General features: G+C 34.2%; 1 protein-coding gene across 2 annotated transcripts in view; it reads right to left on the reverse strand.

The window, feature by feature from the left end:
• Positions 1-26,043, reverse strand: part of AKAP10 (A-kinase anchoring protein 10) — an 86,503-nt gene that overhangs the window by 24,776 nt on the left and 35,684 nt on the right. For both annotated transcript variants that reach the window (XR_014019376.1, XM_081271513.1), the window contains exons 5-12: positions 20,755-20,853; positions 16,729-16,813; positions 15,794-15,917; positions 14,205-14,341; positions 11,592-11,736; positions 8,782-8,955; positions 3,772-3,881; positions 968-1,050 (exon numbers count right to left, since the gene is read on the reverse strand). Coding sequence is in view for 1 of the 2 variants with exons in the window: in XM_081271513.1 (XP_081127639.1) it covers positions 968-1,050; positions 3,772-3,881; positions 8,782-8,955; positions 11,592-11,736; positions 14,205-14,341; positions 15,794-15,917; positions 16,729-16,813; positions 20,755-20,853 (957 nt within the window). In the remaining variant the exon portion in view is untranslated. The remainder of the gene's footprint in view (positions 1-967; positions 1,051-3,771; positions 3,882-8,781; positions 8,956-11,591; positions 11,737-14,204; positions 14,342-15,793; positions 15,918-16,728; positions 16,814-20,754; positions 20,854-26,043) is intronic.

Genomic DNA, 26,043 nt, shown 5'->3' on the forward strand with positions numbered 1-26,043 from the left:
TAGAATCAATTATATGGATAAATAAGGTCAAGTAAGTAATAGGTCCTTTTTTAATTTTTTTTTTAATATTTATTTTTTAGTTTTCAGCCGACACAACATCTTTGTTGGTATGTGGTGCTGAGGATCGAACCCGGGCCACACGCATGCCAGGCAAGCGCGCTACCGCTTGAGCTACATCCCCAGCCCCAGTAATAGGTCCTTTTCTGTTCTAAATTGCTTCAAAAAATTGGTTGCATTTTTTTCAACTATGTAGATCTAACCTAGAGCACTCATCAAAATAAAGCAGTATAATTCATCACCCAGCTGTAGTTGGGTTAAAAAAATAGGATAACATAACAGGAATTTAGTATTATTAAATTCAATAGAAAGATTAACAATAGTTCTTAATTTTAAATACACTTATTAAAATGGAGTACTTTCTACTTAATAAAGTTAGCATCCTTTACTCAAGACACTATTGTCAGCCAATCACATATCCAAATGGATTCACATTTGTTTCTATAATCTTCCTGTATAAATCAACTGTTTGGAAGCTAAAATCAATCACAAAAGCACTTAAAAAAAAAAAGATATGAGTCTAACTCTAGAATTGACCAAGCCACTCTTCTGCTGATTAAACGAAGTAAGGATCTGAATTTCAACCTACTAATATTCTCCATATATATCTCATAATAATTTTCAATGGTTTTATGAAAATTTAATAAAATAAAGATAAATCTCGAGTCTAATGTAGATTGGGTATTTTGCCACTAAATAAAAAGGTAAGCAATCTTTTCTCACTACTCTGCCTTCCATTTTGGTAAAGCCAGTTCAGTAACTTCATTCAGCCCTTGTGCTAACTTGTGAATGTAAACATGGGGTGAAAGATATGGTGGTTATGACCAGTTTAAACTTAAGCGGTCCTTCAATTATAGCCAGTGAGTAACATGAGCAAAGGTTTAATATGAAGTATAAAAATACCACAAACCTTTTGATTTCTTTACATCGGGTTCAGGCTCAGATTCTCGGATAAACTGACCCAAGTCACTGACTCTTCCAAACGTCATCTTCCTACATAAGAAAAATTATATGTAACTTCTAATAGCTAGAATTTAATCCGTTTTTAAGCATTTCATATAAATTTAAAAAGCTTACTGAAAATAGAACCTTTCTCTACAGAAAGCAAATTCAATTAAATTTCATTCAAAATCTCAAAAAGGTTTATGAAACATGACAAATAGGGAATTCACAGTTCTAAAATTCATGCAGAAGAGAAAAGGCACAAGAATAAATAATTTTCTATTTTTATTTATTTTTTATTGGTTGTTCACAACATTACAAAGCTCTTGACATATCATATTTCATACATTAGATTGAAGTGGGTTATGAACCCCCAATTTAATTTTCTAAAAGAAGGAACAAAGAAGTAGGACTTGCTCTAACAATGATCAGAATACATTATAAAGAAGAGACTGGGGTTGTAATTCACTGTAGAGTGTATGCTTAGCATGCATGATGCCCTGGGTTCAATCCTTAGCACCCAAAACCCCCAAAACAACAAAACAAATAAGTAAGCAAATAAACAAAACTAAAAAATTGTAAATGATAGCACAAGACACAGAATAGAGCACAATATCAATTACATAAAAATAAGCAAATAGGCAAGGCAGAGTGCACCATGTCTGTAATCCCAGTGACATGGGAGGCTGAGACATAAGGATTACAAATCTCAGTCCAACATGGGCAATTTAGCAAGATCCTGTCTCAAAACTTTATTGGAAGAACATTTCTGGGTTCAATCCCCAGTACTATTTTTTAAAAAGGAAAGAGAATGAAGGAAAGAAGGAAGGAAACCATAACGTAACAGTGACTACTCTAAGTAAGAAGGAGAGAAAATAAATATTGGTGTACGTTAAATTAGAAGACATTAAACTTGTAGGTAAATTTAATTTTTTATAATAATCTATTTGTAATTAAAAGTTGGGTAAAAGAAGAAAGTTTTTGTGATACCAGTATAATTTTATTTCAGATAAAGGGGACTTTATTTTACAGGTAATCTTTTTAAAAATATTTTTTTAGTTGTCAATGGACCTTTATTTTTTTTTTAACTTATTTATATGTGATGCTGAGAATCGAACCCAGTACCTCACATGTGTGAGGCAAGCGCTCTGCCACTGAGCTACATCCCCAGCCCTTAGAAGTATTCTTCTTAATAAATCCTCATTTCATTCATGGCACATACGTATGCCAATATACCAACTGATAAAAATTTGTCTTGAGAAAAACTTAAGGAAGATGCTAAAATCATAAAACTAAAACAAACAATGAAAACCAACTTTAAAAATGATGAAGAAAAATTATCATTTCTCTTTTTGGATCTATTTTATACATTATTTAAAATATACATTTATACACACAAAAATATAGAGGTAAACATTTCACGATTGATAAAACTTTCTTATGTAAATAAACCATTCCTAAGAATAAATCTCACCTTTGGGAATTAACTCATTCAGGCTTATCATCCACTATTTTCTAAAAGATCACTACAACAATTACACATTATAAACTATAAGTCTGACACAGCTGAAGTGTACTTTCCAAAGACAATGAAATTAAATAAATTTTAATTTCTTCAATATTCTTAAAATTTTTTTGGTTGTTGATGGAACTTTATTTTCTTTATGTATTTATATGTGTGCTCAAAATCAAACCCAGTGCGTCACAGATGCTAGGCAAGCGCTCTACCACTGATCTACAACTCCAGTCCCTTCCTTCAACAAAGACTCTTCAGTTTCCCCCAAATCACTGTTACTTTCTGATAAACAGCAATTAAACATGTTGAAAACCCTCCTTCATGGTACTGTTGGGACTAGGTTAGGGGCTGAGGTAGGGTAATCAAGACTACACAGGTTTATGTGTTAAGCTATCTTCAGAGAAGAGGCAGTGATTTTATGATTTGTCTGTAGTAACTCTCAGTAAGTGGCATATCTTATGTATCATTGTCTTTCTCTTCCCAGGTAAAATGAACACAACCTAGTTCTTAAATACAAAGAAATGATTACATTCTATTTTCCAAATGCTAGTTATGTACTCCACAATAAATGATGTTGGCATCTTTTTTGCTTTTCGTTTTTAAGACCAAAACTTTGACAAAGCTAACATGTGAATCCAACAAAATGTGTAAGAGACAGACTGTATTACCAAGACACTCATTAATCTGGCATATGCTGGTAGAATAAGGATGGTAATGTTTATGATGTGCCTACTAGATATCAGGTTAACATTTTAAATGCTTTTCATGTATTATCTTCTTTAATCCCTTCAACTCAAGGAAGTATTAATATTATTCTCATTTTACAGATGAAAAACAGACACAAACAGGTTAAGCAGCTTGCTAATAAGTAGCAAAGCCAAGATGAAAACCCAAGAAGTCACTCCAGAGCCTTCACTTTAGCCACAATGTTACTCTCACACTATATATTATAAATCTCACACTATAAATTTAATTAAAATTTTTAAAAGATGTAAATTCTTCTGTTTGTTGTATCATGTATGAGGTCCTGGACTGACTCTTGAATGACAGGCAAATACTCTACCACTGAGCTACATTCCTAGTCCTTCTTTTAAAATTTTATTTTGAGACAGGGTCTCACTGAGTTGCCCAGGCTGGCTTCTAACTTGTGATACTACTGCCTCAGACTCCTGAGTAGCTGGGATTACAGGTGTACATTACCACACCTGGCTAAATTCTTTACATTTGTAAAAATTCTAGACATCAGCTAAGCTTACCCTGCATATGTCCGTTGATATAAAGATTCTGGATCCAGACTCGCAGCATCCACAATTATCGCTTCATCAAAATTTTTCAGAATTTTAATACTGGCTTTTTTCACATTGGACTACAATAGAAATTATAAAATAAGTAGTACATTATTCAGGAAACAATCAGTCCTTTGTCTGGACTACGACAGATCTATACAAAATTTTCTTCAATGTATGATTTTCACTCAATCCTTTTACTACTGAGAAACTCAATAGCAACAATTCTGAAATGTACTCTCAAACTAACTGAAGGAGAGCAAAAGATTAAAATGTAAAACATGTATTTAACATGCCAAATCCGTTTTCTTAATGACCTAAGTTCAACAAATGTGCTATCCTTACAGGCATTATTTTCCCAGTGTACAAAGCTCTCATCCATCCACACATGTATCTTAGCTAACAAAGCCCAACTTTTTACAGGGTGATCATGAATGTTTTGGATTCTCAGTGAGGCTGTTTGACAAAATAGAAGCTAAAGAACCCTTTCTAGAATGACAAGCTGGCTGAGTACAGTATGTTCCTCTCCAGCATTCTACCTCCTACACTCCACTCCTACAAAAAAAGCAAGTTAAATTTGGTATTTTCATGAAATACAGAGCTATGGGTTGATCCAGAAATTCTACTTCTAGAAACTCAACTATAGACAGACTCACACTTACGCAAAATGACATATATACAAGATTATTTGCTGCAGCATTGTTTAAAATAACAAAAGGGAGGAATCAAGCCTAATATTCATAACTTAGGCATATAGTAAATGAACAAAATAATTTAACAAACAAACAATGCTTCGGTGATAGAGAAGAGGGGGACTCAAATAGAGAAAAAGGATACTCTCTAAGACACATAGTTAGATAGAAAAGAAACATTCATCATAAGAAAGGAACACATTTCAATTAATTCTATGAGACAATTACTACTCAGATATCAAATCCATATATCACAAGAAAACCAAGACAAATCTCTCATATTATGGAGTGTATTTTATGAGTACTGATATAAAATCCTCAACAAAACTACATCTGGCAGCATGTTGAAAGGATTACTAAACACCATAACCATGTGGGATTTATCCTAGGAAAGCAAGGTTGGTTTAATACCTGAAAATCAATTTAATACTTATCAATAGAAAGAAAAACCCCAGAAACCTATGTTACTATTTCATTGGCACAGAAAGGACATTTGACAAAATCTAGTACCCTTTTGTAATTAGTAGGGAACTTATTCAATCTGATAAACAACATTGATAAATTTAAAAAGTCACATCTAACTTCATATTAAATGATGAAAAACTCAAAAGCTTTCCCTATGAGATCAAAAATAAGACAAAGATGCTTGCTTTTGTCATGCCTACTTCACATTGTTCTAAAAGTTCTAACCAGAATGATTAGACGAAAAAAGAAAATACAAAGCATCCAAAATGGAGAGGAAGAAAATTATCCTTATTCACAGGAAACATGATTTTATACAGAAAATCCTAAAGAATTCACAAGAAGGCTATTAAAGCTAATAAGCAAATTTAGCAAACTTCAAAGCACACAATTAACACACAAAAATCAGCATATTAGAACAATCTAAAATGAAATTAAGAAAACAATTCTATTTATAATTTCATCAGAAAGAAAAATGGGCTAGGAACAGTAGCACACAACTGTAATCCCAAGGATCTGGGAGACTATCCTTAGAGGACTGCAAGTTCGAGGCCAGCCTCAACAACTTACTGAGAACTTGTCTCAAAATTTTTTAAAAAGTTGGGGGGAACTGGGGATATAGCTCAGTGGTAAAAGCAACCCCGAGTTTAGGCCCTACTACAAAAGAAAAAAGAAAAACTTGGGAACAAACTATAAAATGTTACTGGAATACATTAAAGAAGACATAAATAAATAGAAACATATCCTGTGTTGATTAGAAGATTTACGATGAGAATACTCCCCAAGGTAGATTCCATGCAATCTTCACCAAAATGAAAAAGCTGATGGCAAAGTTCATATGGAATGCAAGGGATCCAGAAAAACCAAAACAATCTTGAAAATGAAAAGAAAAAATAAAAATTAAAAAAGGGGGGAAAAAGCTACAGTACAAATGCTATCTGATTTCAAAACTTAGTACTCAAAACAAGGTGGTACTGGCACAAGGATAAACACGTAGTTCAATGGAAAAGAACTGAAAGTTCAGAAATAAAAGCATATTTACACGGCCAATTGATTTTTCTATGATTCAATGATGTAAGAATAGTTTTTTCAACAAATGATGTTGGGACAACTGGATATCAATATGAAAAAGAATGAAGTTGGACCTCTACCTCATACCACATGCAAAGCTAACTTAAAATGGATCAGATATAAAACCCTTGGAAGAAAACACAGCAAACTGTAAATCATGGTTACTGCATATTTGGCAATGGTTCTTAGACATAATACCAAAAGTCTGTACAACCAAAGCAAACAGACAAACTAGACTTCATCAAAACTTAAGATTCTGAATTTCAAAAGACACTATCAAGAGGGATAGGCAAGTAGCTCAGTGGTAGAGCACATGCCAAGCATGCTCAATTCCCGAGTTCAATTCCTAGTACTGCCAAAATCCAACAATAACAACAAATAAAACACTATAAAGTAAAAAAAAAAAAAAAAAAAAAAACAGCCTACAAAACCAGAGAAAATATTTGCAAATCACTATCTGGTAAGTCTGATAAAGGACATATCTAGAATATAAAAAGAACTACTCCAAGTCATGATAAAAAGACAGACAACCCAATGTAAAAATGGGTAAAGAATTCAAATAAACTTTCTTCAAAGATAAATTTTAAAAGGCCAATAAACACATGAAAAGATGCGCAACATTATCAGTCATCAGGGAAATGAAAATAAAAACCACAATGAGATAAAACTTTATACTCAAGGTGGCTATAAACAAAAAGACAGATGATAAGTTCTGATAAGAATGAATAAATTAACCTAAAAAAAAAAAAAAAAAAGAATGAATAAATTGGGTTGGGGATGTGGCTCAAGCGGTAGCGCGCTTTCCTGGCATGCATGCGGCCCGGGTTCGATCCTCAGCACCACATACCAACAAAGATGTTGTGTCTGCCGAGAACTAAAAAATAAATATTAAAAAAAAAAAAGAATGAATAAATTGGAAATCTCATACAAAATGTGGGTGGGACACAAAATGGTAGTCACCTTGGAAAACAGTCTGGCAAAATTGCTCAAAAAATACACCTAGGTGAATACAACAACAGAAGTAAAAACACAAGTCCATATAAAAAGTTGTACACAAATGTTCACAGTACCGTAATTCATAATAGCAGAAAGAGGGGAACTCAATGTCTACCAACTGATTGATACACACTAAACATGGATGAACCTTGAAAATGTGATGCTAAATGAAAAGTCAGTCACAAGAGGCCACATCTTAAATGGTTCCACTTCTATGAAATATCCAAAATAAGCAAATCTTTGGCTCTATCGAAACAAAAAATAGATTAGCAGTTCCCTATGGCTGAAGAGCAGGGATTTGTAGTGTAGTAAATGGGATTTCCTTTTGGGGTATAAAAATACTTTAAGATTCACTGTGGAGATAGTTCTGAATAAAAAGATAAAATTTTGAATATACTAAATATACTAAAAACCATTGAATTATATAATATAAATGTGAATTATTATAATAAAACTATACCAAAACAAAAAGAAATACATTATATGACTTCATTTACAAAGTGAATAGGTATATGCTGTCAAGACAGGACAGTAGCTATCCTGGCAGGGAAGAGGATAGAGACTAGAAGGGGCTCCAGGGGGCTTCTGGCTAGTAATGTTCTGTTTCTTAATCTGGATGTCAGTTACATGGGTTAGCTCTGTTTGTGAAAATTCTATATATAGTTATGATAAGTGCAGGTTTCTGTATGTAGTATACTTCCAAGCAAAAATATGAACAAACTTTATGTTGCTGGGGATGTAGCTCAGTGGTAGAGTATGCTTAAAAAGCATGAAGTCCTGGGTTCAATCCTATTACCCAAGATAAATAATAATAATAATAATAAATAAAAACAAGCCCTTCTAGTTTATATCAAAAAACAAAATGGCAACCACACTTAGCAGGTTGCCCCCTATGTAAACTTAATAAGGAGAAAAAGTATTCAAGAGAACCTTGTTGACAGCAGTAAAATAGTACTGTCTTAAAACTTATCCAAGACCCAGCATTCAAGTTTGCCGTGTTATTTATTCATTTGTCAATAGTGATAAGATTAATAAGTTATATTATAAAGCTTATGTTTAAGAATGTCTGGAGGGTAATATTTCTGGTTCTACCAATATGTAACTAACAAAATAACTATTCATTCATTCATTCATTTATATATTTATCCATTCATTCATTTTTGGCAGTGCTGGGGATTGAACCTAGGATCTCACACATGCTAGCTAAGCACTCTACCACTGACTAACTTCACAGCCTAAAAACTGGTTAACTTCTTAATGCCTCCTTTAGATTTTCTATCTTCAGAATAACCCATTTCATAAGATTGTAGAGATAATAAGGTAAGGTTTGATTTAGGATTAATGCTCCCCCCAAAACCCAAAAGTCAAAGAAATATATACAATATAGCATTCTAGTTCAAAATGAACCCAAAAGGTCAATATTATGAAACTTAAAGAGTTCACTTTTCTATTAACAAAAAGCATCCAAATTTAGTTATTAAAATTTCTCAATTACACAAAGAGCTCTTCAGAGGCTAAAAATGAATTTAGTAAGAGGAACAGCCACAATGTCTAGCAGAGTAATGGCCTGAATAAAACAGTAAGATACTTCACAATGTGTATGGTTATTCACTACAAATACTTTGATTATAAATAGTAAGTAGGCTAACTTTCTCTTTTATGTCTATAACTTAAAACTTACAAATAGGATCTAGTACTGCTATTTAAAGGAAAGGATTGGTATACATCTTCCTACTGGTAGATGCAAATCAGTGACTACCTGTGAAGTGGCACTGTCAGTGCCACCTGGAAGAGACTCATCAGGAAGGCCAACAGAACCATGAGCAGTCAGTGAAACATTGCCTCCCAGAAACTCATCTCCTCGAACTGAATGAATGAGATCATTCAAATACTTATAATAAAGATTGCTGGACAAAAAGCCTGGCAAAAAGACCTGAAAGAGAGGAAAAACGTAATTTTAAAGTTGAAAAATCAAATGCATCTAAAACTATATTTTAATAAACATATTTTACCTGTAATTCTACCAGATAAAACAAATGTTCATACTACTCCCTGTTACCCTGAATATTACTGCTCTGTACAGTTTACTTGGCAATTAAAATTATGACACATACAATTTTGTTGCCCCGACCCCAAAAAACACTTCTCATAGAAACTGCATGTCTTGATATTAATTCTTAGCAGAAAATCGTCTACAGGGTAGAATACTCTGAAACTAGATCTTTCTGGTTTGTGATAAATGTTAAAGTTTTTTGATATATTTATTTTTGGTTCTGAACTGCTTTTTTAAATCTTCATTTATTTTTATGTGGTGCTGAATATAGAACCCAGTGCCCCACACATGCTAGGCAAGCATTCTACAAATGAGCCACAACCCCAGCCCCTGAACTAATTTTTTTAAGATAAATTGTCAGGATATTACTGCTTGCTTAGCTAATTTTAACTTTGGCATGTATGGGCAATTTATCCTTCAAAAGTATGTTATCAGGGCTGGGGTTGAGGCTCAGTGGCATAGCACTCGCCTAGCATGTGCAAGGTGCTGGGTTCAATCCTCAGCACCATATAAAAATAAGTGACTAAAATAAAGATATTGTGTCCAACTATGACTAAAAAAAATTTACAAAAAAAAAACACCACTAAAATGTGTTATTAATTTGTATCATTAGGAATATATCAAGTATCTATTTCCACATGAGCTTTATAAAACTGGGTTTTGTGCTTTGTTCTTTTCAAATTGTTAAATTTGAAAAGTGATGCACAAATGTTTTTATTTCCACTTAATAATTACTAATGATGATGAATAAGCTTCCATGTTTTTTTTTCCTATTTCATACATTTGATTCAAGTGGGTTATGAACTCCCATTTTTACCCCGTATACAGATTGCAGAATCACATCGGTTACACATCCACGTTTTTACATATTGCCATACTAGTGACTGTTGTATTCTGCTACCTTTCCTATCCTCTACTATCCCCTCTCCCCTCCCCTCCCATCTTCTCTCTCTACCCCATCTACTGTAATTCATTTCTCTCCCTTGTTTTTTTTTTCCCTTTCCCCTCACATCCTCTTATATGTAATTTTGTATAACAATGAGGGTCTCCTTCCATTTCCATGCAATTTCCCTTCTTTCTCCCTTTCCCTCCCACCTCTCGACCCTGGTAATGTTAATCTTTTTCTCATGCTCTTCCTCCCTGCTCTGTTCTTAGTTGCTCTCCTTATATCAAAGAAGACATTTGGCATTTGTTTTTTAGGGATTGGCTAACTTCACTTAGCATTATCTGCTCTAATGCCATCCATTTCCCTGCAAATGCCATGATTTTGTCATTTTTTAGTGCTGAGTAATACTCCATTGTGTATAAATGCCACATTTTTTTTTATCCATTCATCTATTCAAGGGCATCTAGGTTGGTTCCACAGTCTAGCTATTGTGAATTGTAGTGCTATGAACATCGATGTAGCAGTATTCCTATAGTACTCTCTTTTAAGGTCTTCAGGGAATAGTTCGAGAAGGGCAACAGCTGGGTCAAATGGTGGTTCCATTCCCAGCTTTCCGAGGAATCTCCATACTGCTTTCCAAATTGGCCGCACTAATTTGCAGTCCCAAGCTTCCATGTTTATTATCTGCATTTACTACAAAGCTTTCGTTCATAGCACTTAGCACCCTTGTAAATATTTATGTCTGTATTTAATATGTACCTTCTTTATAGACTAAGCTGGGGGAGGGAGCAGAAACCACCTTTTTTTATTCACCACCATAACACCAACAACTAACATAGAAATATTCAAAGTACTTGTTAAATGAATCATTCATGTCTTCATTGTCCTCTTCCCAGTTATCTACCAGGGTCCTGCTGGTGTTTTTAAAATTAGTGCAAGTTCTTTACCTATAAACATTTAGTAAGGACTGTCTTAGCACTTTGTTTTTCTCTGTATTTAATTTTTTTAAATTTTGAGACAGGTTCTTGCTAAGTTGCTTAGGCTGGTTTTGCACTTGTGATCCTCCTGCCTTAGCCACCTTTACAGGCATGCACCACCATGCCAGGATATATTTTAATTTTATAACCCAGAAAGTTAACATCATTTATATGCTATTGATCTGGACTTTTAAATTCATAGAATTTTAAATTTCAACTATGAAAAAGAATTATCCTTAGATAACTGGTGATATTCTGTTACCTCCAGCTTTTCAAAGATTTGATCTTTATATATAATATCAGAAATTCAGATTTTGTTTAATATATTATGTAACAGTGCTTAATTAACCTTTTCCCAACTGTATACACATGTCATATATTAGCAATATAACCTCACAGGCTGTCCTAGATTCTGTGCAATTCTTGGCAGATGAAGACAATGGCAGTACAGAATTTCAATAACTGAGATCACTCTGACTATAAAAGTTTATATACTAAAACTCATTCCAGACTCAAGGCCTCTGCTCCTAGTCACTATGTTATACTGCTTCCATTTTCCACTATTGTGTTATGTTTGCTTTTTCCCATGGTATATTTTCTGGGATCCACTATTTAAAAAAACTTCTTGTAATACGTTAGGAGATCCTGGTTACCTTCTCCATGGTTGTCCAGGCCTGTCGTAGTGGAGTTGTGAAACAGTTAGGGAGTGGTCCACCTTCCCTGCAAATATTGGATTCAATTTCTAATCGTACAACATCATCAAATCCAAGAGGATGTGTGGCTTGGAGGGAGAAGTATCTATGGCAGAAAGACATCCAAAGTAAAATCAAATTCCATAGCAAGTATAAGAAATTTTTGTCATTACTTGATTCAGCTGCAGACCTAGAACCACAGAGCAGAGTGATGACAGCTCTACTATAATCTTTATTTATTCTCACTTTGTCAAAAATATCTGGATGAATTTGCAACCTACCTACCTGCCTTCCAGCCATCCTTAGCTTCTGTCCAGTCAACTCTGCTGGTGTTTAAGAGATATGAAAGTCAAGCTACGACCAAGTAAAGGAAAGAATCACACATATTTGATGGGCACCTAGCCCTCTTTCAGAATTTAGTTGATAGAAATGGATTTATAAAAAGGTAAGAAAAGAGAAAAGATCTGTGCATAGGACACAATAAGAACACACCATCATAATTTGGAGGCATAGCAATAAACATGTAGGAATTCAAAACAAAATGCTACCAAGGGTCAAGTGGATGAATTTGATATACTTCATGAAAACAAGACTTGCTAGTGATTTGACATAGAAAGGAAAAGGAGTAAATAACGGTTACTCAAAGATTTCCAATTTGATGGGATAAAATGTAGCTGGTATTTTGGTAAATTGATTATGAAGTAGATACAAAGAACACATTAAATCAGGAAAAAAAAAAAAGTATCTCTTCCAAGCACTTTTGAGTAGCTTATAATCTCTAGTTTCTGACAGAAACACAAAAAGTCTGATGATCCTGATTGATGATGCATACATCCACAAACAAGTTGGGAATTACAAAATCAAATCTGGCACAATGAGCCTGGCAAAATGATGGTGCCAGTGGGATGTCACATAGTCATCTTCATTTAATAACAGCTCCAAAGGTGAAATGGAATCCAGTGGGAAGCAGGTTCTCTGCTGTGGTTACTGAGCTCCAGCCAGGACCTTGCTAGTTAGTGCTAGTGCTACTGACTCGGCATAAAGAAAACTCTTTTCTAGTCAAAATTTTCACAACAAAAAGTGAGCCTCCCATGTTGTAATTAATAAACTGGTAAATACTCCTTCATGATATGAATTTTTAGGCACCCCAGATCAAATGTAAACTCTTACTGTTTCAAGATTTAACAATCTTTTTTTATGTAATATCTTTTGGAAAAATTACCACCTCTTTCGGCCTTAGTTTCTTTATTTGCAAAATGAAGAAAATCAGACTAGATCTCTAATCTGGCTATTCATCAGAATTACCTGGAATTATCTTCTAAAATAAAGACTCCTGGGGCACAACTGAAACCTGCTGAATCCAAATCTTCGAGATAACCGGAAAATAACCGGAAACTTATTTTTAACAAGCTCCCAGGTGACTCATGCAACTTGGCATGAGCCTGCAGACTGATGTTCAGGGACCAGTGGTCTATAAGTTTTTGGCTCTCCTTCCAATTCTAACATTCTTTACAGTTTTCTCTATCCTTAAGTTATTCTCTTAGTATTTGCTTATGGATGAAAATAACAAATTACTTTTCTCCATGAAATACGAAACTTTAAATGAACAGACCACCTCAGGTTTTGGATCTGGCCATAGTCTTATCACTTATCCAAGCAACTATTTTGAATTCTATTTACTACAAGATCTTTGCAACTTCTCGTTTTCAGTGAAAGCTAATAAAAAACTGGCTGGGGCTATAGCCTGGGAGAGCACAAGCTTAGCATGAGTGAAGCTCCAAATTCAATCCCCTATACCCAAAATAGAAAACAACCAACAATTATGCAAAACTATCATTCATTTATAATGTAATTGAGCAGATTTGCACCAGAAAGTGTGATACACTCAAACAAAGATTTTTAAAAATATATATACACATATATATTTTTTGTTGTAGATGGACACAATACCTTTATTTTATTTATTTTCATGTGATGCTGAGGATCAAGCCAGTGTCTCACACTGCAAGGCAAGTGCTCCACTGATGAGCCAACCCCATCCCCTCAAACAAAGATATTTAAGGCTCTTTGCAATCTATACCAACCAGTTACATGTTCCTCTTGTATTCCTTATCCTTTTAATGATTCAAACTTGTCTTCCTTCCCTACCTTCCTTTTTCCTGATTTAACACAGTGTCTTAGGCATGCCAAGTACAGTTCTGTCACTAAGCCCTCAAACTCGGGTTTCTTGAAAGTGCCACATTCCTTAAAGTTTCTATGACTCTGCTTGTATTAATATCTTTACTTAGAACTTTCTTTCCTTGCCTTCTCAAGCTGGCAAAATTCCATTCACTTTTCAGATCCAAATCAAATCCTTCTCCTATGGAAACCCTTCCTGAACACCATATTGTTATCCTGACTTCTACACATAAACATCCCCTTCCCCCAACAGAAACTTTTGTTTCCCACAAAGCCTTACACACACCATATAAAAAGCAGCTTTCATCTGAGCTCCTTGACAGCAGAGATTGAGTTTATTCATCTTTGTTTTCAAATAGTAAATACCTGCTGAATACATCTACCAATAAAACTCACTTGTCATATAAAATCATAGCATCATTCTGGGCCTCTTGTCCATCATACTGGCCCTTTTTGGCAGCAAGCTGAGATTGGAAGTTATCTGCTGCTAACCAGAATTGTAATATATTTACTGCATCTTCTTTTTCCATGTACTAGAAAGGAAAAACACAAAAGGGAAAATAAGACTAAAAATGGATTTCTTTCACTTGTCTACTTCATGAGCCCTATGCATTAAAATATAAGATATAAGCAAAAAGCAAAAACAAATCTACATTTTTACTTAACATCAGTTAGCAATAGGGCACACAGTCATTTGAGATAGAGAAGTTGTAAAATATTCTTGGCAAGGGCAGAACACCTAAAATGAACAACAACAACAACAACAACAAAAACCCACCACACAGATAGATGCAAAATTTAGTGAACTGGAGTAAAAATTACACTAAATTGGATTAGTAGTTCCCACCATCAAAAATACAAAGAGTAGTTGGGTGCAGTGGCACACACCTATAATCCCAGAGGTAGGGAGGCTGAGGCAGGAGGCTCATGAGTTCAAAGTCAACCTCAGCAATTTAGGGAGGCTCTAGGCAATTCAATGAGACCCTGCCTCTAAATAAATTATTTAAAACAAGGGCTGGGGAGGTGACTAAGTAGTTAAGCACCCCTAGGTTCAATCTCTGATACAAAAAAAAAAAAAGTAAGAAAATCAAACCAAATCTTTTACACTTGATCATTTCCATCATTCCATAAGAATACATTAATCTGAACAAATACTGATTTAAGTTATGGCAAAGAAACAGTGTGAAAGCAAATCAACTGAGTATTCTGGCAAAAGAGAATCCAAGTGTCCAGATTACATTTTGTGAGATTGGGAATCCTCTTAATAGTCACTTCCTTTGCAACAAAATAATTCCATTTGCTGAAACCTAACAAATGCTATTAAACAAAACCATGCCTCAAAGAGATTAGTATACTTATTGATTTTGCAAATGCTTCACTATGTAATCCTATCAAGCAGCTTAAGTAAAAATGATGAGCATAGGAAAAATTTTACTACTTTTCTTTCTTCAGAAGTTGGGACTCCAATTATTTATGCACTGGAATTAAGTATCAAATTCTATAGCTTTATTTGGTACATAAGAGACTTTTAAAAAATGACAATAATTACTGATGGCTGTATGCTTAATGCATTAATCAGTGTGATCAAAACCTTACACTCAATCTCTTCTATCTGTAATACATTTTAAACTTTTCAAAAATATTCTCATATTCATGAGCTAATATAATCTGTCAAAAAATTCTATGGCTTTAAAATAGTTTCAAATAATTAAAAACATGCATTCTCATAAGCAATGGCTTAATTAGGTTTTCAAAATTAGAGTTATTTTACATTGAATCTTTTTATTTTTAAATGGAATTTTCATGTTCTCTTTGATGAATATGCCATCAAAGTACTCTTGCCATTAGATAAAAAACAATACAATAATACATCTTTGGAAATGACTTATATCTTCTATGTCATTTTCTATAGATGGGGCCCCAGCATTTTATAGTTCAGAGGCTGGAATGCTCTAGTAGAATGTAAAAAGAAATGCAGAATTTACCTCAGAGAAATAAAAGAGAGCTGACTCACAGAAGAGAATGTCAGCCAGGTAAACAGTTCCACTGGTCAGCACTTCAATCTGGTATTTACAGAAATGGTGACTTCGCAGAAACTCACTAAAGTGCCTGCACATGGACAAAAAAGGGAAAATTTGAGGGAACACCCAAGGAAAGAGCTTAATTGGGAAAAACAAGACTCTTTCCATACTGTCCCTATGGTATGTGAAAGGCCTGGGTCAAGGCTACCTCACTTCCCACGGTGCTCTTCCTGATTCCTTTACCTTTATGTACTCTCTCCTACCTCTCAAGACTTTGTAACCCTCCTGTAATATTTAACACACATGGTACTTTGTATTACAATAATCAAAGAACATGCCCTGTTTCTTTTATTAGGCTGTTAACTTCCTTTGAGGCAGGTACTATACCTAACCATGCCTTGCATAGAGCATTTAATAAATGCTGAATGAAAGAAATGAGTACAAAAGATTTTTTTAAGGGCATTTTAAAAAGCCCTGAGGCCATTTCAACAAATCTATGTGGATTTAGTTATACAGCACACACTAAATAAAAAACATAACTAAAAAATTAGGATATCCATCTGAAGACATGTATCACTTAAATAAATAAACCAATTTGAATAGTCACACATTAACCTCAATCACCTCCAAAATGACTTCAGAACTAAAAACAAATTCCTTTAACTTAGGCAATATTAACATTAAAAGAAGAAATTGTTTTGTTTTTATTAGAATCTAAATTATTTATATTTAAAAAAAACTATTAACCAAGAGTTTTAGAATGTGCTTGTATAACTTTACACATATCCAAATTATTTAAATCCTCAAAGATACTTTGTTTTTAGTTGAGTGAAGTCCATTTTTAACACTGAACCCAAATTCCCAAGAATACAAAATGTGAAAATACAAAACTAGCTTACTCTTGCTCCATTGCACTAAAGACTATGGCCTGTGCCAAAACAAAGCAGTTGGGATCCACCTGTCCATCTTCTCCACAAATCTTTGCTGTAAAAGAAACAGTAAAGAGTCAAGCTTCCACTAAATTCAAACTATACCCATTCGTTAATCAAATTGGGAAATAACAATAAGGACATATAAGTGAGGTTTAAAGAGAATTAAAAGAAAACATAGATAACAGCTTGAAAAAGTCTTTTGCAATATACATTATATAAAAGCAGCAATCAAGATTTAATAACATAACATTTTTATACAAACACGCTCAAAAACAAAATAAAAAGACAAAATCTGTAGCATATGATAGTTAGAAGATTACTATCATTAATTTATCAAACCTTGCAAACTAGTAAGAAAATCCCAAAAGAAAACAAGCAAAGAACTAGCAACTCAAAAGAACTAACATAAAATGGTCAACAAATATGAAAAGATATACATGATCACTAAATAATACAAATTAGAATAAGAAGGCATTATACTTTTGTTTAATAAAGCAGCATAATTTTAACAATACAAAAGTGTACTTGTTTAATAATGTTTGATGTTAATATTTATGTTTAATAATGTACTTTTTAAATATATTTGATGAAGAGCATGGGAAAACTACAATAAGTGTTAGTGGGAATATAAACTGACATATCTTTTAAAGGGCAGCTTGGCAGTTTCCAACTTAAGTGTTAAAAATGAACATACTCTTTCAATTGGCAATTGTATTCCTAGGATTGAAACCTGAAGAATTAAGGATTTGTTAAAAACATTTACTTATAAAGAAGTTTGTCAAAATGTTACTGGTTGGGCTGTGGGTATAAATTCAGTGGTAAAGTACTTGCCCAGCACCTATGAGGCCCTGGGTTCAATCCCCAGGATCCCCTGCAAAAAATAAAAAAGTTATGGGTGGAAAATTTACAACACAAATGGAACTGCCTAAGCAGCTGCAAATAAAGAAGCTATTTAGTTGGGTGTTAGACAAACAACCATGAGGTATCACTCTGAGTTCATGCTGTTAGATGGACCTTAATGAAACAAACAAACAAACAAAACCCACAAGAATCAGACTGTATCACAGTTTCCTGGTCCACTGATCCATTTACTCCCACTTTCTCCTAGACAACACCTAGCTGTGACAGTGTGAAATATGTACATGGTCTTTGTCCACTTTCCTAACATGTACTTCCTAAAATTCTTGGAAGTCTTCTCAGTGATAAAAAGTTTTTATTTTATTTTTTTTTAATGTGCTAATGAGATGACTGGTAGCCACCAAAGAGCCTCAGGATGAGGACTAGTCACCAGAAAAGATCAAGGCATGGATTAGAGAATTGGAACTTTTAGCCAACCTCACCCCAATTGTATTACTAAGAAAAGATGGTCCAGCCTAAACAGACACTTCTCAGAGGAGGACATACAATCAATCAACAAGTACATGAAAAAATGCTCACCATCTCTAGCAGTCAGAGAAATGCAAATCAAAACCACCCTAAGATATCATCTCACTCCAGTAAGATTGGCAGCCATTATGAAGTCAAACAACAATAAGTGCTGGCGAGGATATGGGGAAAAGGGTACACTTGTACATTGTTGGTGGGACTGCAAATTGGTGCGGCCAATTTGGAAAGCAGTATGGAGATTTATTGGAAAGCTGGGAATGGAACCACCATTTGACCCAGCTATTATTCCCCTTCTGGGTCTATTCCCTAAAGACCTAAAAACAGCATGCTACAGGGACACTGCTACATCGATGTTCATAGCAGCACAATTCACAATAGCAAGACTGTGGAAGCAACCTAGATGCCCTTCAATAGACGAATGGATAAAAAAAATGTGGCATTTATACACAATGGAGTATTACTCTGCATTAAAAAATGACAAAATTATAGAATTTGGAGGGAAATGGATGGCATTAGAGCAGATTATGCTAAGTGAAGCTAGCCAATCCCTAAAAAACAAATGCCAAATGTCTTCTTTGATATAAGGAGAGTAACTAAGAACAGAGTAGGGAAGAGGAGCATGAGAAGATGACTAACATTAAACAGGGATGAGAGGTGGGAGGGACAGGGAGAGAGAAGGGAAATTGCATGGAAATGGAAGGAGACCCTCAGGGTTATACAAAATTACATACAAGAGGAAGTGAGGGGAAAGGGAAAATAATACAAGGGGGAGAAATGAATTACAGTAGAGGGGGTAGAGAGAGAAGAGGGGAGGGAAGGGGAGGGGAGGGGGGATAGTAGAGGATAGGAAAGGCAGCAGAATACAACAGACATGAGTATGTCAATATGTAAATCAGTGGAAGTGTAACTGATGTGATTCTGCAATCTGTATACGGGGTAAAAATGGGAGTTCATAACCCACTTGAATCAAAGTGTGAAATATGATATATCAAGAACTATGTAATGTTTTGAACAACCAATAAAAAAAAAATTAAAAAAAGAAAAGAAAAGATGGTCCAGGAAAGTCTAGAAGATGGTACCAACAAATTCCAACTATGTAGAAAACTCAAAATCCACTGGGTATGATGGCCCACGCCAATAATCCCAGCTACCAGGGAAGCCAGGGTAGAAGGATTCAAGATTGAGAAGAGCTGGGGCAATTCAGCTGTGCCTCAGGTTCAATCCACCACCACAGAAAACCAAAATCCCATAACACGATCAGTCAACAAAAGTAGGTGAACTAGTTATTCCACAACCCTCAAAATACAGATGGAGACAACCAACCAGCATCCACAAATCTATGTTTTAGGTGTCTGCATGGAAGAAAAAGGAAAACAGGGGCATCATTTCATGTACCCCAAAATAGCCAACAGGTGTTCACTGGAAAGTATGGTGGGCTAATTTAAGAACCACAGCTGAGCCTGAAAGGGGTCATGCTTCATCCATAATAAGTGAGTGCAAAGTACTCACAGAAAGGAATAAAGAAGCCCCATACTAGAATAACCTACTAGGAGTAAGGTACTTTATTTCATAAATCACAAGTACTAAGTTTGAGGTGAATAAAAATAACAAAATTTAGTACTAGAACTTATTGGAATATGATATTTGCTGATGAATAAATGAACCAATTTTTTTCTGTGAATATAGGTCGTCCTGATGAAACACAGTAAAAGCTTTCAAACTTTTTTTTACTATGATCTACAGAGAAGTTGTTCATTCAGTATTATCTATACACATGCATGTACGATGGAAAAAAAATTCCTGAAATCTTTGCCCTTACTACGGGAAACGCTTTGAATTTTCTATTCTAGCCTTTTTTTTTTTTTGGCAGGGGCAAGAGGGCGTAAGAGAAAGCTGGTTCCAACCTAAGTATGAAAACACTACCAATTAGGGTATAGTCTAATCTCAAATTCTGACTGTGAGATGTTGCTTTGAACAATGTAGTTAATGTTTCTCTACTTCAGTTTCCTCATTCATAAAATAATAGCTACTTATCCAACAAGGTTCTGTAGAAGTTAAAATAAATTTATCTATGGGAAGTCCTTAGCTTATCATCTGGACATTGTACTAATAAATATGTTGTTATTGTTCTTGCTTTTGTTGTTATTCAGGTTAAAATCTAGCAATTCAGGTCCACATATAGGAAAGCAACTTTTTAAGTGACCTATACATCTATGTAACAGATATAAGAAAGTACTAAGAACACAGACTAGGAAGGGAAGTATGTTAGGATATTTAATGTTCATTAAAAATTCTCCCAAAAAAAAAGAAAAAAAAATCTCTTAGCTGAGCATAGTGGCACATGCCTGTAATCTCAACTACTTGGGAAGCCAAGACAGGAGGATAAGAAGTTCGAGGACAGCCTGAACAACTTAGTGAGATCTTGTCTCAAAATTAAAAAAGTGTAAGGGATAAAGCTTAGTGGTACAGTGTTTGCCTAGCATGTACAAGGCCCTAGGTTTAACCTCTAGCACTAAAAAAAAAAAAAAAAAAAAAGACAAAAAACTCTCTTGGTCAATAATCAAAAATAGTCAGGTTTTTTTGATTATAACTTCAAGCACTACTTACCTATGATGTCATTTCTCATTGCTTCTGTAATTGGTATTGGTTTAGCAGCATCAGGAGATATATATTTGGTAAAAGTATTTACTGCATCTTGTTCTATACCTGCAAGGGACGAAGGGGACAAAGTTCAAAACTGAAAAGCAACTTGGACCATAGCAATGGACTATATTCAAGAATAGCAGGATTTGGCTTATTGTGTTCTTTTGTTACAAGATAAACTTCCATTGTAAGGCTACCTTTTCTTTAGTTTGGGAGCAGAAGATTTATATGTGAATTCTCTCCAGTCACCTTATGAGATAACAAACTTCATTATTAATAGCAATTTTTTTTTAATGTACATTCTCCCAACTTGAAAGACTTGCACAACAATATAAAAGAGTACAAAAATTTTATAAATCTATATTTAAATGTTTTACCAATTATTTCACATACATGAATACCATCTTTTTGACTTTCAACAAACTTGGAAGGTTAAACAACAAATCTCGAACTTTTAAATCTCAGGATTTCTTTATAATCTTAAAAACAGGAGCTAGTGGGCTGGGATTGTAGCTCAGTGGTAGAGAACCTGCCTAGCATAAGTGAGGCAAGGAAACAGAGGCAGGAGGTCAGCATCACTCAGAAAAAAAAGGAATATTAGAAAGAAAATGAGAATCCTAAAGAACTTCTATTTATGTATGGTTCGTTTATAAATATTAAGGTATTAGAAACTAAGAATGAAAAAAATTAAGTTAAAATCAACACTTAAATCTTTTGTGTTCAACATGAACATTTTTATGAAAAATAGCTATTTTCAAAATAAAAAAATTGGTGGGATGAAGGCACTGTTTTACACTTTCGCAACTCTAAATTTGGATTCTCATATCTGCTTTGGCATTCAACCTTATGCCACGCTGCTTTGATTAAAATAGATATTAAGAACATCAGACGTGTAATTGGGAAAAATAGAATTTGAATGGTTTTTTGAGATAACTGTGGATATATTCTTTAATATTTCAACAAAACGTGTGGTAGTTCTAAAAGGTTAGAATGTAGAACCTAAAACCATGTCAATGAAGTTTTCATATTGTTACATTAAAATCTACAGTCCTAGTTTCTGTTCTTTTATTTATGAATGATTTTATAAAAATCATGTTTTCCACTACTTCAGAAAATACTGGTATTCTGATTTATACAGATCTTTATAGGTTTATGTAAATCTAAAACCATCATTAATTTCACCAATGATCTTACTGGAAAACCCTTTAAAACTTTCAATGCACATGGTGATATTTAGAAGTTTTCCAAAATTCTTATTTTCATTTGAAAAGTTTAAATTTTAGCACTGGGCAACAAATGCAGTGTTTTCCTTGAAGTGATAGGCTCACTTTATTAGTTTCCAAACAAATGTCTGCCATTGTTTGTCAGTGTTCATTCTTTGTAGCAAAAGTGATAGTCTAGGGCTGGGGTTGTAGCTCATGTGCTTGCCTAGCACATGTAAGGCACTAGGTTCAATCCTCAACAACACATAACAATAAATAAATAAAGATATTGTATCCATCTACAACTAATATATATATTAGTTGATTTGAGCTAATTGAGCGCAAATCACAATCAATTGCTCATGCGTGTTTCTTTAAGCCAACTAGTGTACGTTAGTATAAAGAGCTTTACACATAATTGCTACCTCATTACACATATTAAAAAGAAATTACCATGGACTCAAAGGTTTAGCTTATTTAATAAAAGCAATTCTTTATTACCCCAAAGACATCCTTAAGTAAAACTAGCATTTAGTTTCACCAGAAATAAGAGCAGTAAAGAATATACCAACTGGAGCTGGGGTTGTGGCTCAGTGGTAGAGTGCTTGCCCAGCATGTGTGAGGCACTGGGTTCGATTCTCAGTACCACATATAAATAAATAAAGTTCCATTGACAACTAAAAGAAATATGTTTAAAAAAAAGAATTAAAAAAAAAGAATATACCAACTTACTAGTACAAGTCTGTCTAAAGCCAGCACATTTTCCCCACTATGTCTCTTGTACCACCATTACTAATGTCAACACAGTGAAAAAGACAAATAACAAATCTTAGAACTGTGAAAACAGTTTTGACCTCACAGACCTGCCTTAAATCTTAGGGAATCCCTACAGGTATACAAACCACATTTCAAGAATCCCCGACTTAAGCTAAATAGATTATTATGCATCCCTACTCCCTGACTTTTTTGGGGGTGCAGATGGACCTGAAAGGCACTTTATCTCTGAGCTACATTCCTAGCTCTTTTTAATTTTTACTTTGAGACCAGTTCTCACTAAATTGCTTAGGCTGTCCTTGAACTTACATCCTCTTGCCTCAGCCTCCTGAGTTGCAGGGACTATAAGTATATGCCACCACATCCAGCTAGTATTCCCATTTTTATAGGAAAAAAAAAAAAGGTATGTACAGTAAAGGAAAATCTTATTTGAATCAAGAAAGTATAGGAATGGGGAATAAAAATATAGGTTTTATATGTGTTTGCAATTGTTTCCAGCTTAAAATAGACTGTTACAAGATGTTTTACGTAAATCTCATGGCAAACGAAAAATAAAGAAAAATGGGAAAAGATAAAAGCATGCCAATGCACATTTGCACATTCATGCAAGCATGCACACACATTCACAAAATCAATAAAATACAAAGAAGATAGGGAAAATGGAGCAAAGGCACTACAACATGGAAAACAACTAACAAATGGAAGTTAAATCTTACCCTATTAACAATTACATTAGGGGCTGGGATTGTGGGTCAGTGGTAGAATGCTCGCCTAGCATGTATGAGGCACTGGGTTCGATCCTCAGCACCACATATTTTTTTAAAAAAATTACATTAAATGTAAAAGGATTAAATTCTCTAGCCAAAAGACAAAGAGTGGCTGACTGGTTTAAAAAAGAAGACCCAGGGGCTGGGATTGTGGCTCAGTGGTAGAGCACTTGCCTCACATGTGTGAGGCACTGGGTTCGATTCTCAGCACCACATATAAGTAAGTGAATAAAATAAAGGTCCATCAACATCTAAAAAAATAATTTTAAAAATATATAAATAAAATAAATAAAAAAGAAGACCCAAATATATGTTGTCTTAATTTTTCAGATTTAAGGATACTCACAGGCTGAAAGTGAAGGAATAGAAGACAATACTCTACATACCTGGAAGAAGACATTCCATGCAAATGGTAACTAAGAGTCACATGTGTATCAGAGAAAATAGATTTTAACTCCATCACAAAGAACCATCAGGAAGATATAACAATTATAAATAAATGTCGGAAGCCGCTCTGGACAGGTGCTATGCACTCACTTAAGTCCTGAGAAAGAGGTACTGAATAGGTACTGCACCCCACAATACAATTTGGACTTTACCTCCACGTGAATAAGAGGTACAGCTCCAGGAGTGGGCATCACCCAATGGGGTTGGATTACACCCACTTGTTTGTTGTAATACTACCCCTTGACTCATATGAATGGCTTCTCCCCCCACCCACAAAAAAAACCTGGTTTTCATGCATGCTCCCTCTCTTTCTTGCCTGCTTTGCCCCCCTTATGGGAGCTGTGGCTGAGGAGCCTTCACTGATAAATAAATAAATTAATTAATTAATTAAATAAAATAAAAAGAAAAGGTACTTTCTGTGTCTATGTCTTTATTTAGTCAGACCAAATTCACTTGAGACAAATATGTATCCAAAAATCAAAGCATTTAAATATATATAGCAAACATTGATAGAACTGAGGAGAGAAACAGCAACATAATAATAATAGAATACTTTAATACCCCACTTTCAATAATGAATAGAATCAAAGACAAAGAAAATAGTAAGGGAACAGAAGACTTGAACATCCAAACAACTAGATATAATAATATATATATTCTTCTCAAGCTTAATAGAAGATTCCCTAGGATAGACCTGTTAGGTCACAAAACAAGTCTTAATGAATTTATGGAGAATAAAGTCATAGCAAGTATATTTTCTAAACACAATGGAATGAAACTAGAAATCAACAACTGAAGGAAAACTTCAAAATTCAAAAATATGTCAAAATTAAACAACATACTCTTGAACAATGATGAGTCAAAGAACAAATCAAAAGGGAAATCAAAAAATATCTTGAGATAAGTGAAAATTCAACATACTAAAACTTTTTTGAGATACTGCAAAAGTAGTACTAAAAGGAAATAACAACCTAATTTTATATCTCAAGAAATTAGAAAAAGAAGAATAAACTAAGCCCAAGGTTAACAGGAAGGAAGGAAATAATGAAGATTAGAGCAGAAATGAACAAAACAGAGAAAATAGGGGGGAAAAAATCAATGAAGCTAAGATTTGTGTTTTTGAAAAGATAAAAAATGTGACAAACCCTTAAGCTAGGCTTAAAAAGTGGGGAGGGGGTATGCTAATAAAATCAGAAATGAAAGAGGAGACATTGATTGCAAATGATACCATAGAAATCAAAAAGGGTGGGGATGTGGCTCAAGCGTAGCACGCTCGCCTGGCATGCGTGCGGCCCGGGGTTTGATCCTCAGCACCACATACAAACAAAGATGTTGTGTCCGCCGAAAACTAAAAAAAAAAAAAAAAAAAATTAAAAAAATTCTCTCTCTTTCTCTCTCTCTCAAAAAGAAAGAAAGAAAGAAAGAAAAAAAGAAAACAAAAAGGGTCATAAGAGACTATTCTGAACAACTACACACTAACAATCAGATAACCAAGGAGAAATGGACAAATTCCTAGAAATATAAAGCCTATCAAGACTAAATCATTAAGAAATAAAAAAAAAATCTAAACAGACTTAGAAGTAAAAAGGACTTTAAAAAGAACAAATCTGGGGCTGGGGTTGTGGCTCAGCGGTAGAGCGCTCGCCTTGCAAGTGCCAGATCCTGGGTTTGATCCTCAGCAACCACATAAAAAATAAATAAGTGAAATAAAGGTATTGTGTCCAATTACAACTAAAAAATAAATAAATAAAAAGAACAAATCTGGAGGTATCATTATGATTTCAAAATTTATGACAAAGCAACAATAATTAAAACAATGATACTTACATAAATAAACAGACCAATGCAACAGAATAAAGAGCAGGGAAATAAAGTCATGCAGTTGGTTTTTTTAGTTGTAGATGGATACAATATCTTTGTTTTATTTGTTTTTTTATGTGGTGCTGAGGATGAAACACAGTGCCTCACACATGCTAGGCAAGCACTCTACCCCTTAGCTACAACCCCAGCCCAGTTAATTGATTATTTATTTATCTATCTATTTATTTATTTATTTATGGTAC

Source organism: Spermophilus citellus (genome assembly GCF_964194105.1).
Source record: "Spermophilus citellus genome assembly, chromosome: 17".
Classification (NCBI taxonomy): domain Eukaryota; kingdom Metazoa; phylum Chordata; class Mammalia; order Rodentia; family Sciuridae; genus Spermophilus; species Spermophilus citellus.